The sequence below is a fragment of the Carassius gibelio genome, chromosome B10, assembly GCF_023724105.1.
Source record: "Carassius gibelio isolate Cgi1373 ecotype wild population from Czech Republic chromosome B10, carGib1.2-hapl.c, whole genome shotgun sequence".
Classification (NCBI taxonomy): Eukaryota; Metazoa; Chordata; class Actinopteri; order Cypriniformes; family Cyprinidae; genus Carassius; species Carassius gibelio.
This window is the reverse complement of record NC_068405.1, coordinates 15,534,107-15,558,310: the sequence shown is the minus strand read 5'-3', so window position 1 is coordinate 15,558,310 and position 24,204 is coordinate 15,534,107. Positions and strand designations below refer to the sequence as shown.

The window sequence follows — 24,204 nt, the reverse complement described above, 5'->3', positions numbered from 1 at the left end:
AAGTCACACATTACATGTGTTTGTGTACGTGCACCGTCATTTAAAAGTTTGGGTTTAACGCTTTGGAAAAAAAGTTTCTTATGCTCACCAAGGCCTTTATTTGATAGTACAGTAAAACAGTAATATTGCGAAATATTATGACAATTGAACTTTTTTCTATTTGGATATATTTTAAAATGCAATTTATTCTGCAAAACTGAATTTGCATCAAATGGTTGTGTTGCTTCATAGATAGATAGATTGCTAGTAAATTTCACAATTGGGAACTGCAAAATCCTTGAAAACCCGTGCCCTAGAAAATCTTAGTGAGAGAGCTTGGGGAAACATTCCCTGTTGTTTCCCCCTCATAATACAATGAATTAACTTTACAGTGAATTCATGTAGGCCTTCAACTGTTTTTCCTTTGACTGCAAAAATGCCTTTTTGTGCCCATATTGTGTCAGAAGTAAGTGGTGATGTGTTTATTGGTAGGAATGACAGAGTGAGCTGCCACAGAAGAATCTGCAGAGGTCAAAGTGGCTCTGCGATCCAGGGGCTGTTTCTGCTGACTCCTGCTTCTCAGTGGTGCTACTTACAGCTCTTCAGACGGCAGAAAACACAGCTGAAAGGGAGGGCAGAGGCTCCTTTCATTAACTCTCCATTCATATTGAATTTATTAATCTCGTGCTGTCTCTGCAGCTTAACTAAAAGAAGCCGTGATACTGCCGCTTTTCATCCATCTGCTCGTGGAGAGAGGGGAAGGGAGCGGGTACGAGAGGGAGAGAGGCGACATGATTTCTAACAGTGCTGAAACGGCAATAGAAAGTGTGTCAGATTATTTAGCGGCAGGGATGTTCAGTTGTAGTTATGTGTCTCTGGGAGAGGCAGCAGCCCTGCAGAACACCCCTCCACACGTCAGGTGCACAACAAAAGCATCTGTCTTGTCTTCATTTGTGTACAGGGGAATGTTCCTGCTAATCTCCTGTGTGTTCAACAGTGTTTTCCAGACTTGCAGCCCTCTACTGTATATCACAGCAGCATCACACAAGCAATCCAGTGATAGATCCAGGGGGAATCTGAAGACTTTTCTTTTTTTTTTTTTTTTTTTTTTTGAGGAGCAAATCTGTGGAATTCTACAGAACATGGTGTCAAAGAGAGCTGATCACACTGCACTCTAATTTGTAACCGTAAGCACAACAGCCATCGAAAAGAGCCTCATCTTGAGCCCCTTCCTCTCAATAGTTCACCATAAAATTAATATTTGACCAAATATATTTACACTCAGGACATCCAAAATGTAGATGAGTTAGTTTCTTCATCAGATCAGTTTGGAGAAATTTAGCATCACTTATTCATCAATGGATCCTCTGCAGTGAATGGGTGCCGTCAGAATGAGAGTCCAAACAACTGATAAAAACATCACAATAATCCACGAGTAATTTATGACTTCAGTCCATCGTCCTGTATAGATAATAACAATAAATAAATATAATTCATACATAACACAAATTGTGTGTTCTATGAGCATTATTATTATTATTATTATTATTTATTTAATTTTTTTTTACAAAACTGTAGGTTCTGTTTTGGTTATAAATGTTGTGTGACTCTGCGAAAGCTTATATGAATTACTAATTCATGATATTAGCATTATCATGCGTTTTTTAATTATTATTATTATATTTTTTTTTGTCTCTTATGGTTACCAAAGCTGTATCTAATTAATAAAATCATACAGTGAAAACACCAGTATTTGATGCTAAAGAAATATTATCATTAATCAGTGTTACAGGGCTGCTTAATGTTTGTATGTGTGTATGTGTAAACCGTGCTACTTTAAAAAACTAAATAAAATTATTCATTACATTTAAAAAAAGTATCTTATTGACTCAAAAATATTGAATAGTATTACACACACACACACACAGAGAGAGAGAGAGAGGGTTTAAGGTTTATATGCTAACATGTATTCAAAGTGTAAGAAAAGTATGTTGCTTTTTATATGATTAAAAAAAAAATTATTGTAGACATACTGAATAAAAAACCAAGGAGCTAAAAGAGTGTAGAAAATGTTGCTGGTGTTCTGATATTGATAGACAGACCAAATAGTGACCAGTTTTCCTCCTGCCAACAACCTGCTGAAAACTCCCACTGTGAGTAAGTGAGATTGTGCTATATATTTTTCTCTTAGAGCGACAAAAGAGAAGGCTTTCCCAGAGTTCAGCTGAAAAGGTATTGACTGACACAATCTTACACGGTTCAGGGGAGGTTTATGTTCGGAGGCAGCTTCCGTCTGTGGTCAGCAGGTCCTCTGTGCAAACAGATCCAGCACTGGGCATTTTCAGAGATGAGAGGGGCAGAGATGCTTGTTCAATCCTTCAGTGCTTCTAAACAAGGACATCCAGCGGAGAACTCAGCCAGGGCCACAATTACCCTCTAAATGACCCATTCAGTGGTTTGGAGCTCTTACCAAAATAAGCGTGGACCCTTACTGTGTACTCTGGTTCAGCTTGAAGAGCTAACAGGGTATTAGGCTGATTGAGCAGAGAGGTCCTCACAGACCCCTCGTACAGGGTGTCTCCGGTGACTGATCCACACCTGCGATGATGGGAAAGAGAGCAGCTGACATCTGGAACCAAGAACCTTCAGGAGAAATTATAACTTATTTTGCTGAAGCATTTGACCAAATTATCTAAGTTATTTAAATTAATTATCGTTAGACTTATTTCAAAGGCAACTACCGAAAAGTTCGGAAAATATAATAATAATTTTGTAGTGTTGTTGAAAGAAGTCTCCTTTTCTCACCAAAGCTGCATTTATTTCCGATTATACTAGGTATATTTTGATCAAATAAACCTTTATGTGTATTCTCATTGAAAAGACTTCTTTTTAAAGCATTCAAAATTGATGATGCCAAAAAGATTTTATCAGAAATGTACTACATGGTAATATTACGGTAATTCATTTTAATGTTTTGTTTTATATAATTTTTGTGCTGTGTTGAGTTGCCATTTGAAATCCATATGTGTTTGTGTGATAGTGAATGCATGTCTGCATATATTCTTATGTGTGCACTGAAAGAAGAGTCAGACTGCTCCTGTATTCACACGCATTACCCTTTTTGAACCTCTGAATCCCTCCTTGACTCCACTTGTGCTGAAAGGAGCAGGAAGGATATCACCACTTAGCCTGTGTAAACAGCAGGTCTGTTGTTGAACTGTGGACCTGCAACTCCTAGACACACATTCCACTGACCACTGATGAGTCCCGGGTCTGCTGGCGCGTGTCTTATGTGCCCTGTGTGACAACATGTGAAAGTGTGTGTGTGTGTGTGTGTGGATATCAGACAAACTTTAAAAGGAACTCGTCAAGAAGATGGCGAATCAACTTTGCAGGCAGGACAGTTTTAAATGCATTCTACTTATTGATTGATTGATTGATTGGTTGATAAAAAATTAGATGAAAATTGACATTAAAACAATACATGTATTATTGTTAAAAATGACAATAAAAATTAACATGAATAAATGAAATTAAACTAACTAAAATTTGATATGTCAATTTTTAAATAATTATACATACATTGTTACAAAATAGTTATGTAATGGACAAACAATGGAAATATGTGAGTGTGTGAGGGAGATGTGTGCATGCTATTCTTTGACAGATATGTGTAGATATACCTTGGAAATTAATGCAGCCATCAATCGACTAAAACCTTCCACTTCACATCAAAAGCCCTTTTAATTTCACATCTGACAAATATGCATTATCTAAAGTAAAATAATTGTATTTAGTGGACGCATTATTTGTATATTTGTACAAATCTATAGACTTAAAGTAATTTATCGTGAAGCACCAATGTGGCTAATAGGTTGTGTGCTCGTCAATGAAGTTTTCATTTTCTAAATGCACTTCAGCCAGACAAGCCCCACTAGCATTAGAAAAGCAGCGAATGAAGCTGGCATCTGATTATTACGTCCATGGGAATACATCTCACTTAAACTCTCGATTGAAAGTAATCTCATTCACCCAGCTGCATGTCTAACTATGCCTATAACACTTTGTGAATGATATATACACACACACACACACACACATACACACACATACACACACACACACATATATATATATATATATATATATATATATATATATATATATATATAATATATATATATATATATATATATATATATATATATATATTAAATGTCTCTTATCATGGAACCACATAAAATGCAAGGACATGTTCAAGGAGAACTGTATTCTGCAGTTGCTTCAACCTATTATGTTTACATTGTGACTTAAATTAGTTACAAATTTTCTAAATAAGTTTCTTATTGATAATTTTTCCAAAGAGTTGTCAAGACCATTTTGATTTCATGTGAACATTTCTGGTGTAAATAGTCACAAAAATATATTGGGTAGCCTACTTTTAATATTTAAAAATGTCTGTCTGTCTCTCTCTCTCTCTCAACCAAATATTGTCCTATCCTAATAAACATCAATATTCTAACATATGCATCAATGGAAAGCATATTTATTCAGCTTTCAGATGATGTATGAAAAAAAGTTAAAAAAAAATTACCTCATGACAGGGTCACGTGTCCAGGGTCACATATAGGCTATGGTGCAAAACATTTCTCACATTATCAATTTGTTCACTATAGTTTAGAAAATGGCAATAAAACATGTTAAACTGTGTCAGAACAAATTCATCTTGATTATGTCAGATAACTTTGATAGAAAGGCATGTAATGAATTAGTCTGAATACCTGTCAGCTGTTAAATGTAAGTACACAATAACATAATAACAAGTTAGGTCAACCAATTAGCAATGGTTAATTTTGTTCAGTCAGTGGAGTAAAATAGTTTGCATTAGCAATTAAAGAAAATGATCTTAAGCATAACATGGTCAGGCCAAAGTGTTTGGTCCCTATATGTAGAATTTTGGGGCTTATTATGTCACAGTTTACTTTAATTTTGCAATCATCACTTACATAAATTAACTATAGTGTTCTACTAGTAAAAATAATATCAAAGACTATATCTGGTGTTTAAATAATTGGTTTGACTATATATATATATATATATATATATATAATATTTTAATATCTAAACTTTAGCATGTTAATATCTAAAATGAATGATTACCACTTATCTGTCTAAATATATAAATGTATAATAAAATAAAAGCTTTGTATATCTGTATATATATCTGTAAAATATATTTGTATATATGTATTCAGGGATTTACATTTCTTTAAAAAAAGTTAAACAAAAGGGAAATATGCATTGGTTTTCCATTGAGTAAAACAAGTGTCCAACACACATAGCCAGGGAATAATTTGGTATTTAATAGGTTAAATGACCACTAGGTGGCGCAGGGTTAAAGCGTGCTAGTCGTAGTTGTGTTTGCTCAGCGGCGCCCCTAGCGACGGCCCGTCACTTACAGTGTTGTTACGCCCCTCATGACCGCCGAGCAGCCAATGGGCTCCGGGAGGCAGAGTTCTCCCTGTGGCCGCCATTAGAGAAAGGAATCCATGAATTCAAATGGAAACGAGAAGGAACACAGACCGATTATACGTTTTTAAATGAAAATGAGCCATTTCATGTAGTTTCTAGTCACCTTTCGACGTTTCTAACGCGGAATGTTTTTCGTTTTTAAACCGCTTTCGGTGGGGATGGAGGTATAAGAGAGTCGTTTTTAAGCTAAAACCGATTTTAAGCCAAGGGGGAGGGGGGAGAGTTGCCTCTTTTGGCTCTCCTTTTTTCTATTTTAATAACACATTCCTCTATTTTACATGTAATCTATTCCCTCACAGCCTCGTCGACGGTTGAGGCCGTTCTTTTTTTTATTCTAATTCGGGCTGAACGCGGGAGGCGCGAGCGATCGAATGGGGCTGTTGAATTCCATTCCCCCACCGATTGTTTAAAAATAATTCCGTTCACATTCGACTCGAATTCGGAGAAACGTTCTTTTTCTTTTTCCATGGAAAGCCCGGTGATGGGATGTTCGAGCGCGCAGTGAAAGGATGAGTTCTTGTTTCGTACCGAACGGGGCCAGCTTGGAGGACTGCCATTCCAATCTATTCTATCTGGTAAGAGATTTAAAAACTAAAAGGAAAAAGCAGCCATTTTTAGCCGCCTAGCATGCTAACATCAGCCCCAGTGGAGAGAGAGAGTGCGAGTGAGCGAACAGGATCGGGGCCCAGTGTATGTGTGTAATTCAAACACACGCTGCTTGTTTATTTGCTTATTTGTAAGCTTGTCTAAAGAGATTACATGTTTGTAGTGTTTTGCACCAGATGGCTTAACGCAAACCGGCTGTTTGTTTTGAGTTCATGTATTTGTAAATTGCACGTAACGAAGAGTGTTGGCAGAATGAAAGTTAAAATTTCCCCTTAGCAGCACTTTGTGCAAGTATAAATTACTCCGGTCATTTTCATTTTTAAAAACGTTATTTTAGGAGTTGTGTAAAACAAATCGTTTTAGGCTTCAGTTCAAACTCCATGTTCTTATGCACGGGGGTGTTTACATGTTTACACGCTGCTCTGCAGGCTTATTTCGGGTCATTCCCTGAAAATGTGCATTTCGTTTCTCTCTCCAATGAAGTTTAGCAAATTAAAAACGCTTCTTTAAGCATATTTTAAAAACATACATTATTAATATTTTTACATTTTAATCTTTTCCTGGGAATGGCCTGTGTTTTTCAACTGATTGCTATATTGTTAAACATGTATTATTGATTTAAATTTAGTTTTATACTTATTTATGTATAATAATAAAATAAAATCGTTGACACGTCGTCTATTTAATAAAATACTGTCTAAAAGTTGTATCCCGTGCTTAACTGTTTCCATCTTAACTTTACCTTACTATAATGATGTGAAGTTCCATAATTAAGTTTTTTTTTTGTCAATGACAATTTTCTTTCATTTTGTTTTTCAGTAGTCATCGTACTTTAATTTGTACACTAAGCTGCCAATTATTGGAAACTTTATATTTGTAAACATATCTGCATTAAATTTCCCTTTACATTAATAAACATTTTGCAGTGTCATGACCTTGAGCCAAACTCAAATTAACCTGAAAAACTTAGACTTTGCATTAAAGGCATAACTGTATTCCTTTTTTTTTTTTTTGGAGGTGAAACAATAGTCTGTTTATGCTTAAAAAGGATGCTTAAAAGCTTACAGAAATTACACTTTTATGGAATCACCCTTTTAGCTGATAGTTTTGAAAGATTTGATGCATTTGCATTAATCGCATGAGCCACGCATCAGTTGTTTGGCTTAAAATAACCAGTGCTGGGTTTGGGGTTTACCTCATGTGCAATAAGAGACATGGAGTTTGAAATAGATGAGGCATTCCTGGAGCCTGCAGGGTTGTTTACAGCACTTTTCTGCTTGCTAAAACACACACACGTTTACACACATGCTGACGTCCCATTGACTTCTATTGTTTTTAGATTAAGCCAATTATAATTCCTGTGGACCAGCCCTGCATTTTTAGCTTTGTAAACAGGCGTTATTTGTTTGGTGTATGCATGTTTTGCTATATTTTACTTTTTCAGAAACGTGTCCTTCACAGCAAAACAAGTACACAGACACACTCACGTGAACAGTGTCAAGGCCTTGTGGTGAATTATATAACTTCAGCTTATCCACTTTAATGCCTGCTGTGTTTTATTACTGCCACAGCACAATCTCTGATATTGTCTGAAGATGGATGGCTCCACTGAGAGCTTGTTTGCACACTTTGTTTGAATGTATTGCTTGATGATTTGAATATGAATAGTTGCAGTTTTCCAGAAACTCGTTTGCACTCTCAGTCTCGGAAGAGGCTGTTTTTTTTTTTTTTTTGTTATTTAGTTACAGGTGTGCCAACTTTTTTCCGCATTTTTTTGGTTAGTTGTGTGAAATGTTTAGATAATAAAAGCCTCACTGTATGATCACGCAGAACAGTCCATCTGCATATTTCTGTGTACATGTAAGCTCTTAAAGTGTTTGACCCCGTTTTGTTTTGCATGGTGTAAATTTAGCACAACACTGTAAGGCTCAGCTCATGGGAAACTCTCTCTCACCTCAACACACATTTGCTGTCTTATAACACAAACTTGTTTTTAAGTTTTAGTGCATAATATTAGGCAAGCAGGTGGATTTTATTAATGTTGGTTTATTTTCTCTCTCTTTTTCTCTCTCTGTACATATATATATATATATATGTATGTATGTATGTATGTTTGTATGTGTATATATATATATATATACATACATATACATACATATGTATATATATATATATATGTATGTATATATATATATTTATATATATATACATACATATGTATGTATATATATATGTGTGTGTATATATATATATATATATATATATATATATATATATATATATATATATATATATATATATATATATCTAGCATAGCGATAAAAAAATGCTAGAGCTGTAATGTTGTTGGATGCACATTTTCATGTAATAAGTTGCAGATAAACTGGCTTTTTGAGATTGATATTTCACGTTTTGTTATACTTGGATTAGCGAAGTAAGTTTTTGGGATGCACCGATATATCATTATAGATATCAATATATATTGTTTTAAAGCTATCGGCATATCGGAAATGGCATGAAAAGGGCTGATACTGATGGTTTATTAATTAACTGTATGGAGACAATGAATTGCATGACTGTTGCATAATCAGTGTTTTTCTCTGGGCAAAATAATTAAATACTTGCCAAAATAAAATCACAAAATATAGTTTGTCAGACAGCGTAGTATGGCCTAAGCAAAACATGGTGCTGTTTTATAACCAGTGAAACGCTCGGCTGAAAATTAATTCTAGGTAAGTTGCAATGGGAATGCACTGCGTTAGAGTTTATCCGAGGATATGTCACCAACCGCCAAGCTTTAGGCCTACATTTAAGTGAAAATGATTGGCTAGTTATATGCAGCGCTTTGTTTGAAACCACAGTAGAACATGAATTCACACTAGGACAGATCACACACCTGCAGCGTTTCTATGAATGGAGAATACGGAGTAAAAAATTAGAGTTGTTCCGATTCCGATACTAGTATCGGAAATATCTCCGATACCACAACAAATTCTGGCATCGGCATCGGCGAGTACATGAACCCATATACCGATCCGATACCATTTTCTTAAAAAAGACCTAGTTATGACCGCAAGCTTTGCCTAACCGCTGCACGGTTCTTCTTCGCTGCTCAAAATGCATTGAAAACACAGGAAGTTGTGCTGTGTTGCCACAAGCAACCCCTGTTTAGAGCAGCGAAGAAGAAATGAAAACGCGTTAGCAGCCCTTATCTATATATGACTGGATCACTCATCACATTCTAAACTGCCAAAACACAGTGAAGCCGCTACTATATTATAGATCAGTGGTTAGCAGTATGTCTCTGTAGTACCGGTAGTTACAGACTCTCGAGTATATTCAGTACCGGCAATTGCGTTCAGTCGCTTCCGTGTAAGTCAAAGCGCAGGGCTCCAGACAGTAGCCGAATATATACTAGTGTCTGTGAATATTAAACTGCAAAATACTATTTAAATATTACTCCCGCAAAATCTACATCTCTGTGGGTGACTGGCACAGATGCGCGAGAGCTCGCTGTTTTGTAGTCTCTGCTGTGTGTCATGAGGACACGAACGCATAAACCGTCACTTCATGAGAATTTACCGTTTCATTTGAGAATACTGTCATATCATAAACACAGACACTCAAAGATCTTCATGGCAGCCCATTAAAATAAATGTTTGGTTTACATGAGTAAATTGACAATATATAAAGCTACTGTTGTAGCCTACAGTAATAATAATACATCTCTATAATAATAATAATAATTATGCCTAGATGGTTGCTTGTTTTTTACTTGTTTTGTTGTAAAGAGATTATCTGATTAATAGATCTTTTTTGTTGCAGTTTTTTTATACAGTTATATTGTAAAACTTAAATACCTTTTTTAGTTTGCGGTGTTAGATTTTTGGCTGCATTTGAAGTTCTTTTTTGCATAAGAAAATAAATAATACTGTCAAATTCATGTTAGATAATAAAAATACTGTAATAAATACAGTAGTTCACCATGTATTTGTTCATGTTTTATTGAGGGATCTGTCTGAAGCACGCCATAAAAAAATTCTAGCAATTTACACAGGGCTAGTAGTATATACAGCTGTATATACAGATACACACCCAGGTATCGGATCAGTACTCGGTATCGGCCGATACCCTGAGCCCAGGTATCGGAATCGGTATCGGGAAGAGAAAAAGGGTATCGGAACATCTCTATAAAAAATATAGGCTACATAAGTATATTGCACTTAAATCATTAAAAGATTAAGAAAACGAAAGCAAAAAATTGCGCTGAGTTCCGGATAATTGTAACACCATTTTCTTTATTTTGCAAAAGCTTTACAGTTTTGAGTGATGTTTTGCTTCCATCTGTATGACCATAAATTAACCATAACAATGGAGTGATCGGGTTGGTGCCTCACATGCACATACAACAATTTTTTTGCTAATTTGTCATCACAGTCTGTTCATTATCAAAGTAATATACAGTTAAAGAAACATAAAAAGTAACACTGCTCAATTTAAATAATCGGTATTACAGTCTGTGCCATTCAGTGAGATCAGCGCACTGAAGATCAGCGCACTACTACGATAATGTGAGTGATGAAAACAGCCTAGTTTAGCATTCAGATACGTTGCGAATATGGAAACATTTGGATTTGTGCTGAAAGAGAGAGGTAGGCTTCAGTGTCGTTTTTAAATTAATAATAATAAAATGCAACTACAGCCTAATTTAGGAGTAGCCTTTTTTTTAATCCATGCTGATTTTTTTTTTAAATATCTTAAAATACTTTCTGGTCTTTGGTAAATCTAGAAAAGATGATGCTGTATTTGCTATGAGTGAGATCAAGATTCTTTTGTTTTTCTTTAAATAAAACTTAGTCTTTTGTGTGTAAATGAAACACAGTGCTTTATGCAAGTGACTAATATCGGTATCGGCCAAAAGACAAAAATCCTATTGGTGCATCCCTAGTCATTTTGTTTGTGAAAATCTTTTGAAGATTAAATCTTTCAGTTAAATGGATTGAAAACAGTCACAGTTTTTATCTTGAGTGCATGTGAAGCTATTTTCCTGTCATTGGACGGTCTCCAGGGGCCACTGGTCTTTGAGCGCTGATTGACTTTTTTGAGTGGCTGAAGCTATGTGAGACAGACACTATTGATAAGAATCTCTCGGGAGCGAGAGCAACAGAGAAAAGCGTCTGATAGTTTGGGGCTGTGAGATGGAGTGCGTCTCAAGGAGGTTGTTGGGTTTGACTTCACCTGTAGCTCAGCTGTTTGCTTTGATTCTCACAAGAAGCATCTGGTGTCATTCCTGGCAGCGCTTGGAAGACTTCTTGTAAAACTTTCGTGTAAATGGGAGAGAGAGGAAGGAGAGATGTGACAAATGATGAAGTTATGTGGAAGGCCATGACCCAACGAACCACTCAAGTTTAAGTGGAAGTCAAAGGAGCCAGATTTTTAAGCCAAACATGACTCCTGCCCTTAAAACACACACTCTTTCCAATGGTGTTTTTGCATATTGTGGTTGTTTCTAATTTTAGACCATATTAAATTCCATCAAAAAAAGAGAAGAAAACCTTTTTGGAAAACAAGAATGTTGTGCTGGAAAAGTGGAGTGCTTCATGAGGCTGTTTACTTTCCTCTTACATGTCTGCCAATTTCTTCTTATGCCTTTAAGGCTATTCTGACTTTTTCCCCCCACGTCAGCTGTCAACAGTCTAAACTTCGACCTCTAGATTTGTCCCATTTTTAGTTTCAATTAACACGTGTGTAACAGCTTTTACTGCTGTATACTTTTTTTTTCTGTACATCCTCTGCAGATGTTCTCTTTGCATATTTTGCAGGTGTTTGATCTGCACTCCTAAGTCAGATGAAAATATTTTCCAACAGCTGCAACAAGTTTCACTTTGCAACAAATGAACATTATTGTGAACATGACGGTAGTGTAAATAACGGTCATTTTCCATCTCTGGTTTTAACTGCCAGTGCATATGAGAAAAACACAAATCAAATTTTAAGCTTGCCATTAGTAAGGGTTTATAGATTATAACAATTAATGGTTGTTTTTGTCCTGATCTCTTTATAAATGCAGCCGTCCACTTTATGAAAGCTGAGGTCTGCATGACCTATCCTGCCATGTCAATTAAGGATGTGCATAACATAACATCACATCATTTTATTTGTTAATTTGCCCTCATAATGTGGTTGTTTTTATTCCCTTCAATATTTGTTTCCATGTATTTATTTCAAGTCTTTCTTTTCTATGCTTCTCTCTTTGTTTTTCTGATCTCTCCTATCTGTTTCGTGTATGGCTGATCTTACAGCGGATCGTTAAGGCAGGATTAACTCCTGGGCTGGGGTCCATTAAGTATTTCATAGCTCGAGTGCTGCTGTTCCAGAGTCTGTTCCATCACATCAGTGCCGTTTATCTTCGGTCTTAAAACCAGATAATAGATCAGCACTAAGACTTTTAGGTGCTGCCAAATGTGTGTCTTTTCGCAGTTGGTGAACTGCCCTACTGACAGAAGCTAATGCAGTCTCTCTTTCTCACAGGCTGATTTGACAGGGATAAAATGGAAGAGGTACGTGTGGCAGGGTCCGACCTCAGCGCCCATCCTGTTCCCAGTCACCGAGGAGGACCCCATCCTCTGCAGCTTCAGCCGTTGTCTGAAGGCGGATGTGCTGAGCGTGTGGAGGCGGAGCCAGAGGCAGGGACGCCGAGAGCTCTGGCTCTTCTGGTGGGGTGACGATCCCAACTTCTCTGATCTCATCCACCACGAACTGACAGGTAAGCTTTTGAGTGCAACTTTGACAACCTAGGGAGCTGCCCACCAAGATAGCATCTTTGAACATTGTCAATTGGTGCTTTAATATCAAGTTAATATACACACAAAAGAGATGTTTCAAAGGACTTTTCATTAGAGCCAGTGAAACAGTGAGCTGCCTACCTAGATCCTGTATAGGCAGCTCAATGTGTTTCACTGGCTCTAACGAAAAGTCCTTTGTTTTGTGTTTTTCAGTTTCTTTTTACCTTTTCGCCCACTTTATCTCTCTTTCTCTATCGACTGTGGTCTCTCTGAAATTCTTCCTCCTTCCTCTCTCACACCCACACACTTTTTGCGTGTGCATTTTAGTTACTTGTCATCAAAATGTGCCTCAGGCCCAAGCAAAGATCTTCGGTTATTGTTTCTATAGTCCCAGTTTAGCAGTCAGCCTCTGTTGCTTGCGGATAAACCTGAAAAGTATGCCATAAAGTTTATACAAGCTACAATATTTTCAATGTTTACAAGAACTGTTAGAGTGATAAAAGTGGATCAAGAGCCTTCTGTTGTGTTTGAACCGACTGGTCTGAAGGTGTTTGATTCATCTCTGTTGAAGTGATCACCTGTATATCTGTGCGACAGAAATGATGTGAAATGCCTTTATAATTGTGTTTTCTTTTAAGATCAGTTCTCGCTCTGCTAACCCAGACCTGAGGGTTATTGTTGGGTTAGTGTTGCATTGTATGAAACCGAGCAGCAGAGTCTGTGTGACGGTGTCACATCTCATCCGATGTATGTGAGTGCAAATCCCTCGGTTTGATGAAAGACAAAAGAAAGGAATAGGAAATATACAAGAAGTTTGGCTTTATTTTTATTTCTTAAGCTCTTTGGAGGATGGAATAATGAAGAGCATCGAAGCATGAACGAGCAGAAAGCATCATGGATGTCTGCGGAAAAGATTTCATTTTCCACCTTTCTGTCCCCGTTTTTTTTCTTCTTTCCTTTATGGACATGTCCCATCATTATTCATGCCATCTTTTACAGTGAGAAAGAGAAGGAAAGAAAAATAGGATGATATCAAGAAATAGGAAGAGGCCATTTATTTTTTTTCCTTTTGTCCATTGACCCTCCCTCATTACCGTTCATTGTGCCAGAGGAAGGACAGAAATGGAGCCTCACGGGGAAAAGAATGACCAATTTTCCCATTCCGTAATATCCCTCTCCACGAGAGATATTGCTGTATTTTTCATTCGTTTGTTGAGATGCCATTGCTATAATGGCTGCATCCCAGTTGTGCTTCATGACTCTCAAGAGGAAAAGTCAAGACACATGCTTTTCTCTTCCTCTTGACACCTCTTGTTTATTTCTTCACTTGTTGGTCTCCAGAGCTGTGGGAACCCTGTAATATTAAGGAATTTTCAAAATGGTGAATTCTGAGGTTTGGATAATTAGTTTTTAGTGTGAAAAGTTTTTTTCAAGTTGAACCCTGCTCCAGTATATTTATTTTATAAGAGATTGCTGATCTTAAATAGCTAGAAAAGTCAAGGAAGACTTTTAATTACTCATAAGGTGTTGGCAAAAACTGTCTGAAGAGCATTGATTTTTTTGCAGTTTTATTTGATCTGAGTGCTAATCCAGATTTTCAAATGTCGCATTAAGATGTGTACTTTAAATTTGTTCCTCTTGTAGGCATCTGTGGTTCTCTGTTTATCTAATTCAGGATCAGATAAAGTGTCAAACAGCCTGTGTTTCAGGACTAAATGTTATGCCTGCGGTCGTCTTGAGATCAGCAGGGTCATAGCCACTTGACCTTCTCTCCTTGCTACAGACGTGTGAACCTGCTGCTTGTTCAGCATCTATCGACACACACTTCCTGATGTCTTTCTCACAATCACACATGCAGTCGTCTTTCTGCCTGGCCCTTGTACAAACACAGCGGAGGCCCACGGGATGCAATAAAGATTAAGCTCTTAAGACATACACACGCGTAAATATATTTGCCTGTGCTGGAGTACAGAGCACCTGATTTAGATCCCTACTGGCACCCTGGCAGTGAAGGTGTGAATCAGTGAACAGCAGGTCCAGTGAGACTTTCAAGGGAATAGAGAGAGAATGAGAGATGGCACTACCACGTCTCTTGTACGCTTCACTTGAGGAACACGTGTCTCAGAAGGTTTCAAGAACCAAATGAACGGGCTGGAATTCATGTGTCTTGCTGTAACTAAACCTTGTGCCAGAAATTCAGCACAGGAGAGTGTTTTTTTTTTTTCTTTTATTTTAAAACTGTTCACACGTGGTGTTAACTTGCATCTCAAATACATCTCTTGTGAACACTTATCACATATTTTGGCAGTGTAACTTGATGCTGATAGTCAAAACATACGCTATTGTTCAAATGATTTGGTGTCGGTAATATTTTAAAAGTGTTTTTCATGTCTCTTATGCTCACTAAAGCTGCATTTATTTTAAATAAAAAAATATAGTAGTATCTTTTTAGCACCTTGATTAATCTACAGTTGACAGGTGATCTGACCAGTTATAACGCTGAATCTGCTATCTTGTCAAAAAACAAATCAGACAGGAGAGTAGATTAACAAGGGCTGACTTAAACTTGAAAGATGTTGTGTATTGACGTCTTTACATGGTTGGAATAAAATACATTCTGATGTTCATTAACGTTTATTTCATTAGCATAAATAAATTAAACTGAACCAAATTTCAGGTACAGAAACAGTGTGAGAAGGGACACAGAACCCGCACTGAGACCACTGTTCTGTGTGCTTGCACTTGCGCTTCAGATGTGTGCGCTGCATGTAAACAGGGCGCAAGTTCTTTCTGTTCCTGCAACTAAATCGTTTTGAATTACATTAAAATGTGAATGCAGGAATCATTAAGCAGAATCAAAATGCATGCGTCTGGAAATTTGGAACTGGTTTTTGATACTCAACCCTAACAGTTACTAAGGGTGGCGGAATGCATTAGCATTTACATTACAAATACAGTGTGGTCACATTATTTTTTTGACTACCTTTTGAGTGTGGTTTGTTATGCGATCCACAAACGTTTTGAACTGCATTTACTCCTGTAATCAGCTTTGCCCGCTTGTGATTGGATGTTGATACAATAGTGTAACTTAGACTCTTTGTCTGGGGCTGTTTCAGTTTTGAATGTTGGTGTCTCTGCATGTTTATGCATCCATGTTTGTTCCCTCTCCCCTCGTGACAGCTTGTTAAAGTCTTAAAATTTAGCTGCAAGTGCCATTCCTGTCTGTTAACTAATCACTCCCGTCCCAAGGGAAGAGCAAGTGAAGGAAGAACTTGACGGATCTTCTGAAGCCTCATATTTAATCACCGAGCGAGTGGAAGAAAACATGGAGTGCTGTTTCGGAGATGTAATGAGACAGGAGGCCATTTGGCTGATGTTTGAGAGGCAACTTTACCCGTCTCTGAATGGAACGCGGGAGAGAGCCAATCCTAGTGCTCCGCTTGCTATGTGATGGAATGATCTGGAATAACTGAACTGCCATTGGAGTAAATGAGCATCTCCTCTGCAGACCACGGCTCTCTATTTTTATGTAAATGTCCGATCGCCTCCCCTCCCCCCTGCTGCTCTCTGTTCCCGTCGGTGGCGCTTGCTGATGTCGGTTCTATCCAGGGGCATCCACAGAACGAGACATGAATAAGGTCCTTTTTCCTCCTCCTTTCTGTCTCTCTCTCTCCCTCCCCTCTGCTTTTCCTCTCTCTCCCTTTTGCCTCCCTTCTCTTTTTTTTCCCCTTTCCTCTCTCTCTCTCTGATCTTTTTTGCATAGAAATTAAGGAGCTGTAGTCTGTCTGTAAGGGTAATTGCTGTAGGGCTCATTTCTTCCTCATTTTTCCTCCTCTGACACTCGTCTGCTACACTCTCTCGCTCCCTCCCCCGTCTGCCAGTCTCCCTGTGGTGCGAGTTGTGCTGGCAGCTTCTCTCTCCCTCTCTTTTTCTTCCTGTTCTCTCCCCTCATCTCTCTCTCCCTCCTCTGGGTTTTTTCGCGAGGGCTACCTGTTTACCGCATAGCTCAAAGACAGCTGCTGGTGATACCCATTATGCTGGCTTACAGGCTTTCAGGCTATAAAATTAAAGCTCATAGTCATTCCGACATTTATTTTGTTTAAATGACATGTTTAAATGTATAATTTGCGAAAAAATTTTTTTGTTAAAGATGAAGTGTGTGATTTGAGGCAAAAGTGTCTCTTGAAAAATTTTTGGTGCGTGTATTAGTTGGCAGTAAGTCGAGTGCACAGGGAGCCCGTCAGTCGCAGTAATTACAGATTGGCCTCAGAGAGTCCCCCACCTACATAATGGCAAAAGGTGGTGAAGAACACACTTTACTTAGTGTTTGTCCGGGTGTCACGTAGGCCATGACTCTTATGCATACTGGTGGTGTGCTTGCGGCTTGACTGGAACTGTTTGTCAGACACATGAGCCATGCATTTAAGAGCAAGAATCTCCTATTGGCAAGCTGTGTGTAGCGTGAACCCTCGGGCCACAGAGCGGAGTCGCTCAGAGAAAAGGTTCTTTGAAAACATGTTGGATCCCATCGACTCAGAGAGAACTGAGTGCGCTGGAGGAGATGATGTCTGCTGTTGCCTTTCCCTGACATCACTGCGTGTCTGAAGACTGTAGGGGTGTTCGAAAGTGAGATCATCCCAGGAAGACCACCATTTGTAAACCCTCGGCTTGCTTCGACTTTTGACCCATGGCTGGAGAGCTCTGCCTCCAATAGGAAATGATGTCAGTGCAAAAGGAAATAATACAAGTTCCTTTGCTTCAGAAGGTGTGTTGTTATCGTTCTCAATTCCCCCCGGACTTCCGCCGTTTCCTCAGTTTTAAACAGACTTTGGATACCATAACAGTCAAGCACCGTGATCAGACAAACAGACATTGTGCCAGATGCCTACCAGAAAACAGCATGGGTCTTGTACAAACACATTCTGTTTAGTGATAAAAAGACATTTCTAGGTCACCTGAAATTGGTGTTATTTCATTTGTTTTATTGAAGGAGAAAGATTTGGGTTGATTTACACTGCTGGTGGTTTGCTGCTCGCAATAACACGCAAAGCTCCTCTTTGTTCTTCTCTCCGCGCGTGTGAGGTCTGATTTGTATTTTTCCCCCTGTTAATCTTGTTGTGCCGTTTGACAGGTTAAGGGCTTTGTGCTGCAAGACTGTGTGTTATTTCTGTAATGCAGGGCTTTGGTTGTTTCTGTTGAAATGTGCAACTGCTGTTGTCAATAACAATCTATTTTATGCTCTTAGCGGTAATGATTGCAAACATCAGTTTACATTGTGCTTGAAAGTTTGCTTGTGTTTGGCTTAATGGTCAAGACCTGCAGACATGTGAAATAGATCAATGACTATCTGTCCCTTTTAGCGGGAAGGAACCTGGTTTAAACCTATTCTTGATGGTAGTTGGACTGTCAATGAGAAGCATATTCAGAAGGGATGCACCAGTACTGAATTTTTGGGAATAGATCATTTTTAAACCTTTTTTCCAGGGTTCTTTAAAAGCAGAAAGTTGAAAAGAAGAGCATTTATTTGAAATATATATATATATATATATATATATATATATATATATATATATATATATATATATATATATATATATATATATTTTTTTTTTTGTGCTGTCACTTTAGATAGAATTAATTAATTTTAGTGGCATATAAGTATTAATTTCTTAAAAAACAAAAAAACTGTCAGAAACATTGGTGACAAATTAGAAGCTGTAGTTTCATAATTTATGAAATATGGTCATAATACAAGAACTGGTAGATGTGTCATACATGGTATTGGCTTTAATCAGTATTGATGATTCTTTTTCCCATTAATCCGTCGCTGAAATACAATCACAATTTTCACTGCTCTGTGTCTGTGCTGCTGTCACTGTGATGTGATCAGACTTGTTCACACTGTCCTGATGATGCATTAACTTTTGTATTTAATTCTCAAGACCAAAGAAAAGGGGAGCCTTGCCTTCTCTTCCCTCCATCTTTATGCTTTTCTCTTCTCAGCATTTCTCTCTTCCTCGCTGTGCTCTCCTGTCATCTTTGGAAATAGTCATTAATTAGTAATTGAAGCTCTATGGTCCTTGTGAGTCTCTGCTCTCATATTCAGAGAAAAAGAATAAACGAGAGCAAGAGAGAAAGAAAGGAAAGCCAAGGGCACAAGGAGAAGAGAAAGGGATGGAGGTGCATGCATATATATATATATATGCACACACAGAGAGAGGGAAGACCGATTGCAGTAGAGGATGAAGATGAGCTAGAGCAAAATAAAGAAAGATGGGGGAAGAGACAACAGAGAATAAAAGCAGGAAGAAAGAGAAGAGGCTCCTGTAGCGCACGGTCCTGGCTCTTCCCTGGTCTGGCTCAATCCCTGGGGGCCAATGGTTGAGCAGACATTAATCTCTCTGTTTAATGACCCTACAGCTGATCTAATGACTCCTGCATAGGAACCTGTGGCTGTGGGGAGCAGCTCTACACTAAGGGGCAGGGCTCACTGTCCTGCTGTTATGAGCCCATGTGTCTGAGGGATGATAATATGGTGCTACTGCTAGTGATCTGAATAATACAGGGGACTGCTGAAAAGACCAGCATGTTGTGGTCAGGTTAGGGTAAAGCTCTGTATTTCTCACTCATTCTGCACATTTGCAATAGTTGTGTTTTTTGTATATGTGTATAAACATATAATCTTAAAGGGTTACTTCGCCCAAAAATAAAATTGTTATTAATAACTCACCCTCATGTTGTTCCAAACCCATAAGACCTTCGTCCATTCTCAGAACACACATTATATTTACAGAGAAAACACCCAGTCATCTTAAAAAAGTCAGTCATCTGATTGTATTGTGCATAAAAAAAATTAACTTTATGAATTACAAGAGAGTAGCACAGCTGTAAAAAAAAAAAAAAAAAAAAAAAAAAATCCTCATGGTACCATACAAACTTTTTAAGCCCCACTTGTGATTATGAGCTTGACTAATTCCAGCAGTCGACTTCATATTGCTTTAATATGCAATTTTAACTCCCACTTTCCTATTCACAGTCATTTTGGTAGCACGTGAAAGCAGAATCAGTTAAAAAAGACAGACATTAGCCGTGTTTCCACTATCGCGTTTCTACTGTCACTTCCAGGGCTTGATCGTGCCTTGCCGGGGCTTCCTCGGGGCCAACGGCCAGGGTTTTTTGGCCCGACGAAAATTTTTGGCCAAAGCGGGCCAGCTGGGGCTAGAGGAGGGGCGGAGTTTCTCCGCGTCTAGAGAGCGTCAGCGCTGATCATTTCAGAAAGATAACAGCTTTAACACCAGCATTAAAGACGTTTTAAAATAAGTTGAGCTCAAAACTCACTCTTAGCAGCAAGTGTTTGAAATAAATTGATGCGATGTGGATTATAATCACTAAACAAGGCAGAAATATTTATTAGCGACGTGAAAGGCTATGAACGCTAAACATTAACGTTACCATAGTTAACATGGTAAATATGACCGCTTGGATAAATCAGACGTCAGCTTCTTATTCTCTATCACAATTGTGTATTTATTAAGTAACCTTTTATCTGTCGTCTCGTTTCGTATGTTTAGCTCCACGTTGCATATCATCAAAATATAATAATGTTTTTTTTTTTTTTGGAGCTTTTATAAAAATAGAGCGTCTGCGCTGAGGATCATTTCAGAAAGATAACCGCTTTAACACCAGCATTAAGCACTTTTTAAAATCAGTTGAGCTCAAAACTCACTTTCAGTCAGCAGCGAGTGTTTGAAATAACTTGATCCAATGTGGATTATAATCACCATACAAGGCAGACATATTTATAAGCGACGAAAAAGATATGCACGCTAAACATGTTACCATAGTAAACATGGTAAATATGACCGCTTGAAGAAATCAGACGTCAGCTTCTTATTCTCTATCACAATCGTGTATTTATTAAGTAACTTAAATTATCTGTCACAAGCCTCTCCTCGAGAGTTTATCTTACGTTGCATATCATAAAAGAATATAATAATGTTTTTTGTTCGGGAGCTTGATAAAAATAGAGATATTATGATTCAATATTAATGTGACGGCTACTGTGGCTAATAAACAGAAACAGACTCGACTGAATAAGCAGGCCATTTCATGAGCGTTAAAAATAAATAAATAAAATAGAAATAAGTGTATTTATGTGTGATTAATTTTGAGTCCTGATAAATTAATCAATATGATCAATGTATCACTTATTATATAGTTAAAACATCGATGCTTTTGAATTTGAATATATAACAAAGCATGCAAACAAACAGCCGCTTTTATCATGTTTGTTTTGTGATCGCGCATGTTCCAGTGACTTATTTCTTAGTTTTCTGATAACTCCTCTTTGATGGTGAAATTTTGAGGTTTCATGACGTTGTTCTGAGAGGCGTGTAAAGGGCGTGTTTTAGTGACGTGCAGCGGTGCTTCAGGCTCCACTATGGAAACCCTGTGCTACTCTGGCCTCTGTGCAACTGGCCGAGGCTATTAGCCCCGCCCGGCCCGCTTTAAGCCCTGGCTCGCACTGGCCCGACAGTGGAAATGCGGCTATTGGTAGCTTTAGCAACCTTAGCCTTACAGATAGCCAATGTGATACTTCTTCTTGAGGTGTAGCTAGGGTGACCACCTGCTAATAAGCCCAAGGGGGGACAAGGGGTATGTTTCTGAGGGACAACATGGGACACTGCCTTGCGCGGTCACTGATAGTGGTTTAGCCATTTCTAGCACATAACACCTTAAATGGTATATTAATAATGCCCTATTCCCCTAAACATGTGTAATTGCTGATGTATGCTCATGACAGAACTGACAGATGCACTTCCACTTACGATTTACTTTAGCTATTTTATTTATTTTTCATTACAATTTATTCACTTTAAATAAATTATAATATAAAATTATATAATTAAAATGAATTGTAGTTGCTCAACACCACAGGAACAGTTAAAAAAAAGTCTAAACTCACAACTCCAGAGGTTCACGGAACGAGAAGGGGCAGAAAGGATAGTGAACTTGCATGTTAGTAAAGGCAGGCGCATGAAAAAAAACAGTTTGAAACAGGACACACCTTCTCTTTTTTTAATTGATGATGGCGGTGCCTCATTTTCGAATTGGAAAGCGTGCATCAAAAAGTTCCTTCCCAGTGTGTCTGGTATGCACGTGCGTGCGCTGTCATGACAACAACGAAAAAGTTGACAACAACCTAGTCAGCAGTTCAACTGAGGGGTGGATGTGGCAACAGTAGCGTGCTGGACTGTCAAGTAATATTTGTTTGGCTGCCTGGGGCTCTAGGATATAGAGCGACCAACTTTCTTTGAGCAAGCATTGATTATGCGCGACAGAGTCTCAATTTGTGGGATGCATGAATTGGGCATCAAACGCTGTGCGCGCACGCACTACGCGGGATGGGTGGTCACCCTAGGTGTAGCTGGATCACTAACAGCTGGCACTGCTCCATCCTTCAGAAGAAACTTTTGTGCAAAAACTGCTTTACACTGACCTTCATTCACAAAGCAGTCCGGTGTAAATGATTCGCACAGACATAAACAAATTTCGGTAGAGTTGAGGGAGCATCTTCTTCAAAAACAAAATTAATCCACCTCGTCTTCAGCGGCTCAGATTTCAGGAGTAAATGGAGAGAGCTATGTGGATTCATAAATCCAGCTACAGAACGCCTAAAGTGCATGGGAGACATTCTCGTCAGTGCAGCAATGGTGGGGTGGATCTCGTTCGGGGCGGTTCTGTGTATAAACGGCAATTTCTGTCAATTTTTGTGGGCGAGTTCCGTGGCTAATGTGACGTGACATTAGCAGCAATGCTGAAAACGGGTAGTTGGGTGACACTGCTTTTTACTTTACGGAGATAAAAATAAAAAAGAGGTTGATTTTTATCATTATAGGGTGGTTGTGTACACACCAACACAAACACATTTATGTCCAAGCAACATGTGAAAGGGAATTTTGCATAATAGGTCCCCTTTAATATTGCTTGTACATCTCTTATCTAATAAATACAATTCTATTTTTAATTGTAACAAAAAAAAATGGTTAAAGAGAGCAAATATAGATCTTATATTTACCTACATTTTCCATTGAATACCCAGGGGTGCATTTCCAAAAACAATTATAGTTATGAGTTCTGCTATTACCAATAGAATTCAATAGAACATGCGACTATAGTTAGCTAACAATACTTTTAGGAAATGCATCCCTGGCTAGACTGTGGGAACGGTGTTAGTCCTATACTGTTACGGGTTTTGTCCTGAAGTTGATTCAGCTGTTTCCTCTGAAATTGAGGGTTTAAAAAAAAAAAGGTTCAGTTTCTTATAACAAACACAGCCACTGTCAGTTCAACAATGCTTCTGTCACAGCTCAAATTCCGTGTGTTTAAAACGTTAAGATGTAGGGTGCTTTTACAGGTTCAATTGACGTTAGAGCTCGGTTCGTTTGGATGATATGAACACGGTCTTCTGAACTCGGGTGCGAACCTGCGAACCGTACCCAAGTCCACTTAAAATAGGTGGTCTGGAGTATGATTCATGTGAACTCCGGTACAGTTTAATGCTATTGTGAATGCAGCTGTACCAAATCGCGAAAGTTAACTGCTATTAATGACATTGTTTGATAAAAATGTGTGTTTGTGTGTGTGCTGTGCATCTCATTTCTGTTCACCTTCAGAATTTCTTTAGAGCATTTGCAGTACATTCATATGACAGACGTAAGTGACTATATCTACCGAAGCCTTGTAAACAAAACGAACGGTTCAAAAACGTAAATATATAAAAGTGCAGAGAGCAATGTGATGCATTTGCCGCCTTCTCCTGCAACGTTGGTACTAAGCAATGGGGTAAACAGCTGCTGTCTTGATGACGCAAATGAACCGCAGTTCGGTCCCAAATAATATAATAAGAACACAGTGAAAGTACCCTTAATGTGCACTCTTAATGTAAATTCAGTTTGAATATGTGTTTCTCAAAATGTAAAATATACCTTAAGAGGCAGCACTGTTTATGCATTTATTATGAATTACTCCTTAATATTGTTTTGCTCTTCAATCTTATTATGTTTATATTTCAAGGGTGTTTGTGCAATTTGTGCCCTGCAGTCTTTTGAGCGCTTGTTTCTTTGTAAGTCAGCTATCTTCCTCTCTTTGTGTCTAGCGCTCTGTGGGCAGTGGTTAGACCATAAGAGACAAGGTCATAGGGAACGCTTGATAAAAACCAGGTGCCTCCTCCCCACAGTAGAAATAGTGTACACCGTGGTTTGGATTAAAGGAGTGAGTTGCCATTGACACTCAAAACAGC

General features: G+C 38.1%; 1 protein-coding gene across 1 annotated transcript in view; it reads left to right on the top strand.

Moving 5' to 3' along the window:
• The first annotated feature begins 5,500 nt into the window (after nucleotides 1-5,500).
• med13a (mediator complex subunit 13a) overlaps nucleotides 5,501-24,204 on the top strand; it is a 61,259-nt gene continuing 42,555 nt past the window's right edge. Inside the window, exons 1-2 of the mRNA XM_052566975.1 lie at nucleotides 5,501-6,086; nucleotides 12,649-12,883. Of these exons, the coding sequence (XP_052422935.1) occupies nucleotides 6,021-6,086; nucleotides 12,649-12,883 (301 nt within the window). The 5' untranslated portion in view covers nucleotides 5,501-6,020. The remainder of the gene's footprint in view (nucleotides 6,087-12,648; nucleotides 12,884-24,204) is intronic.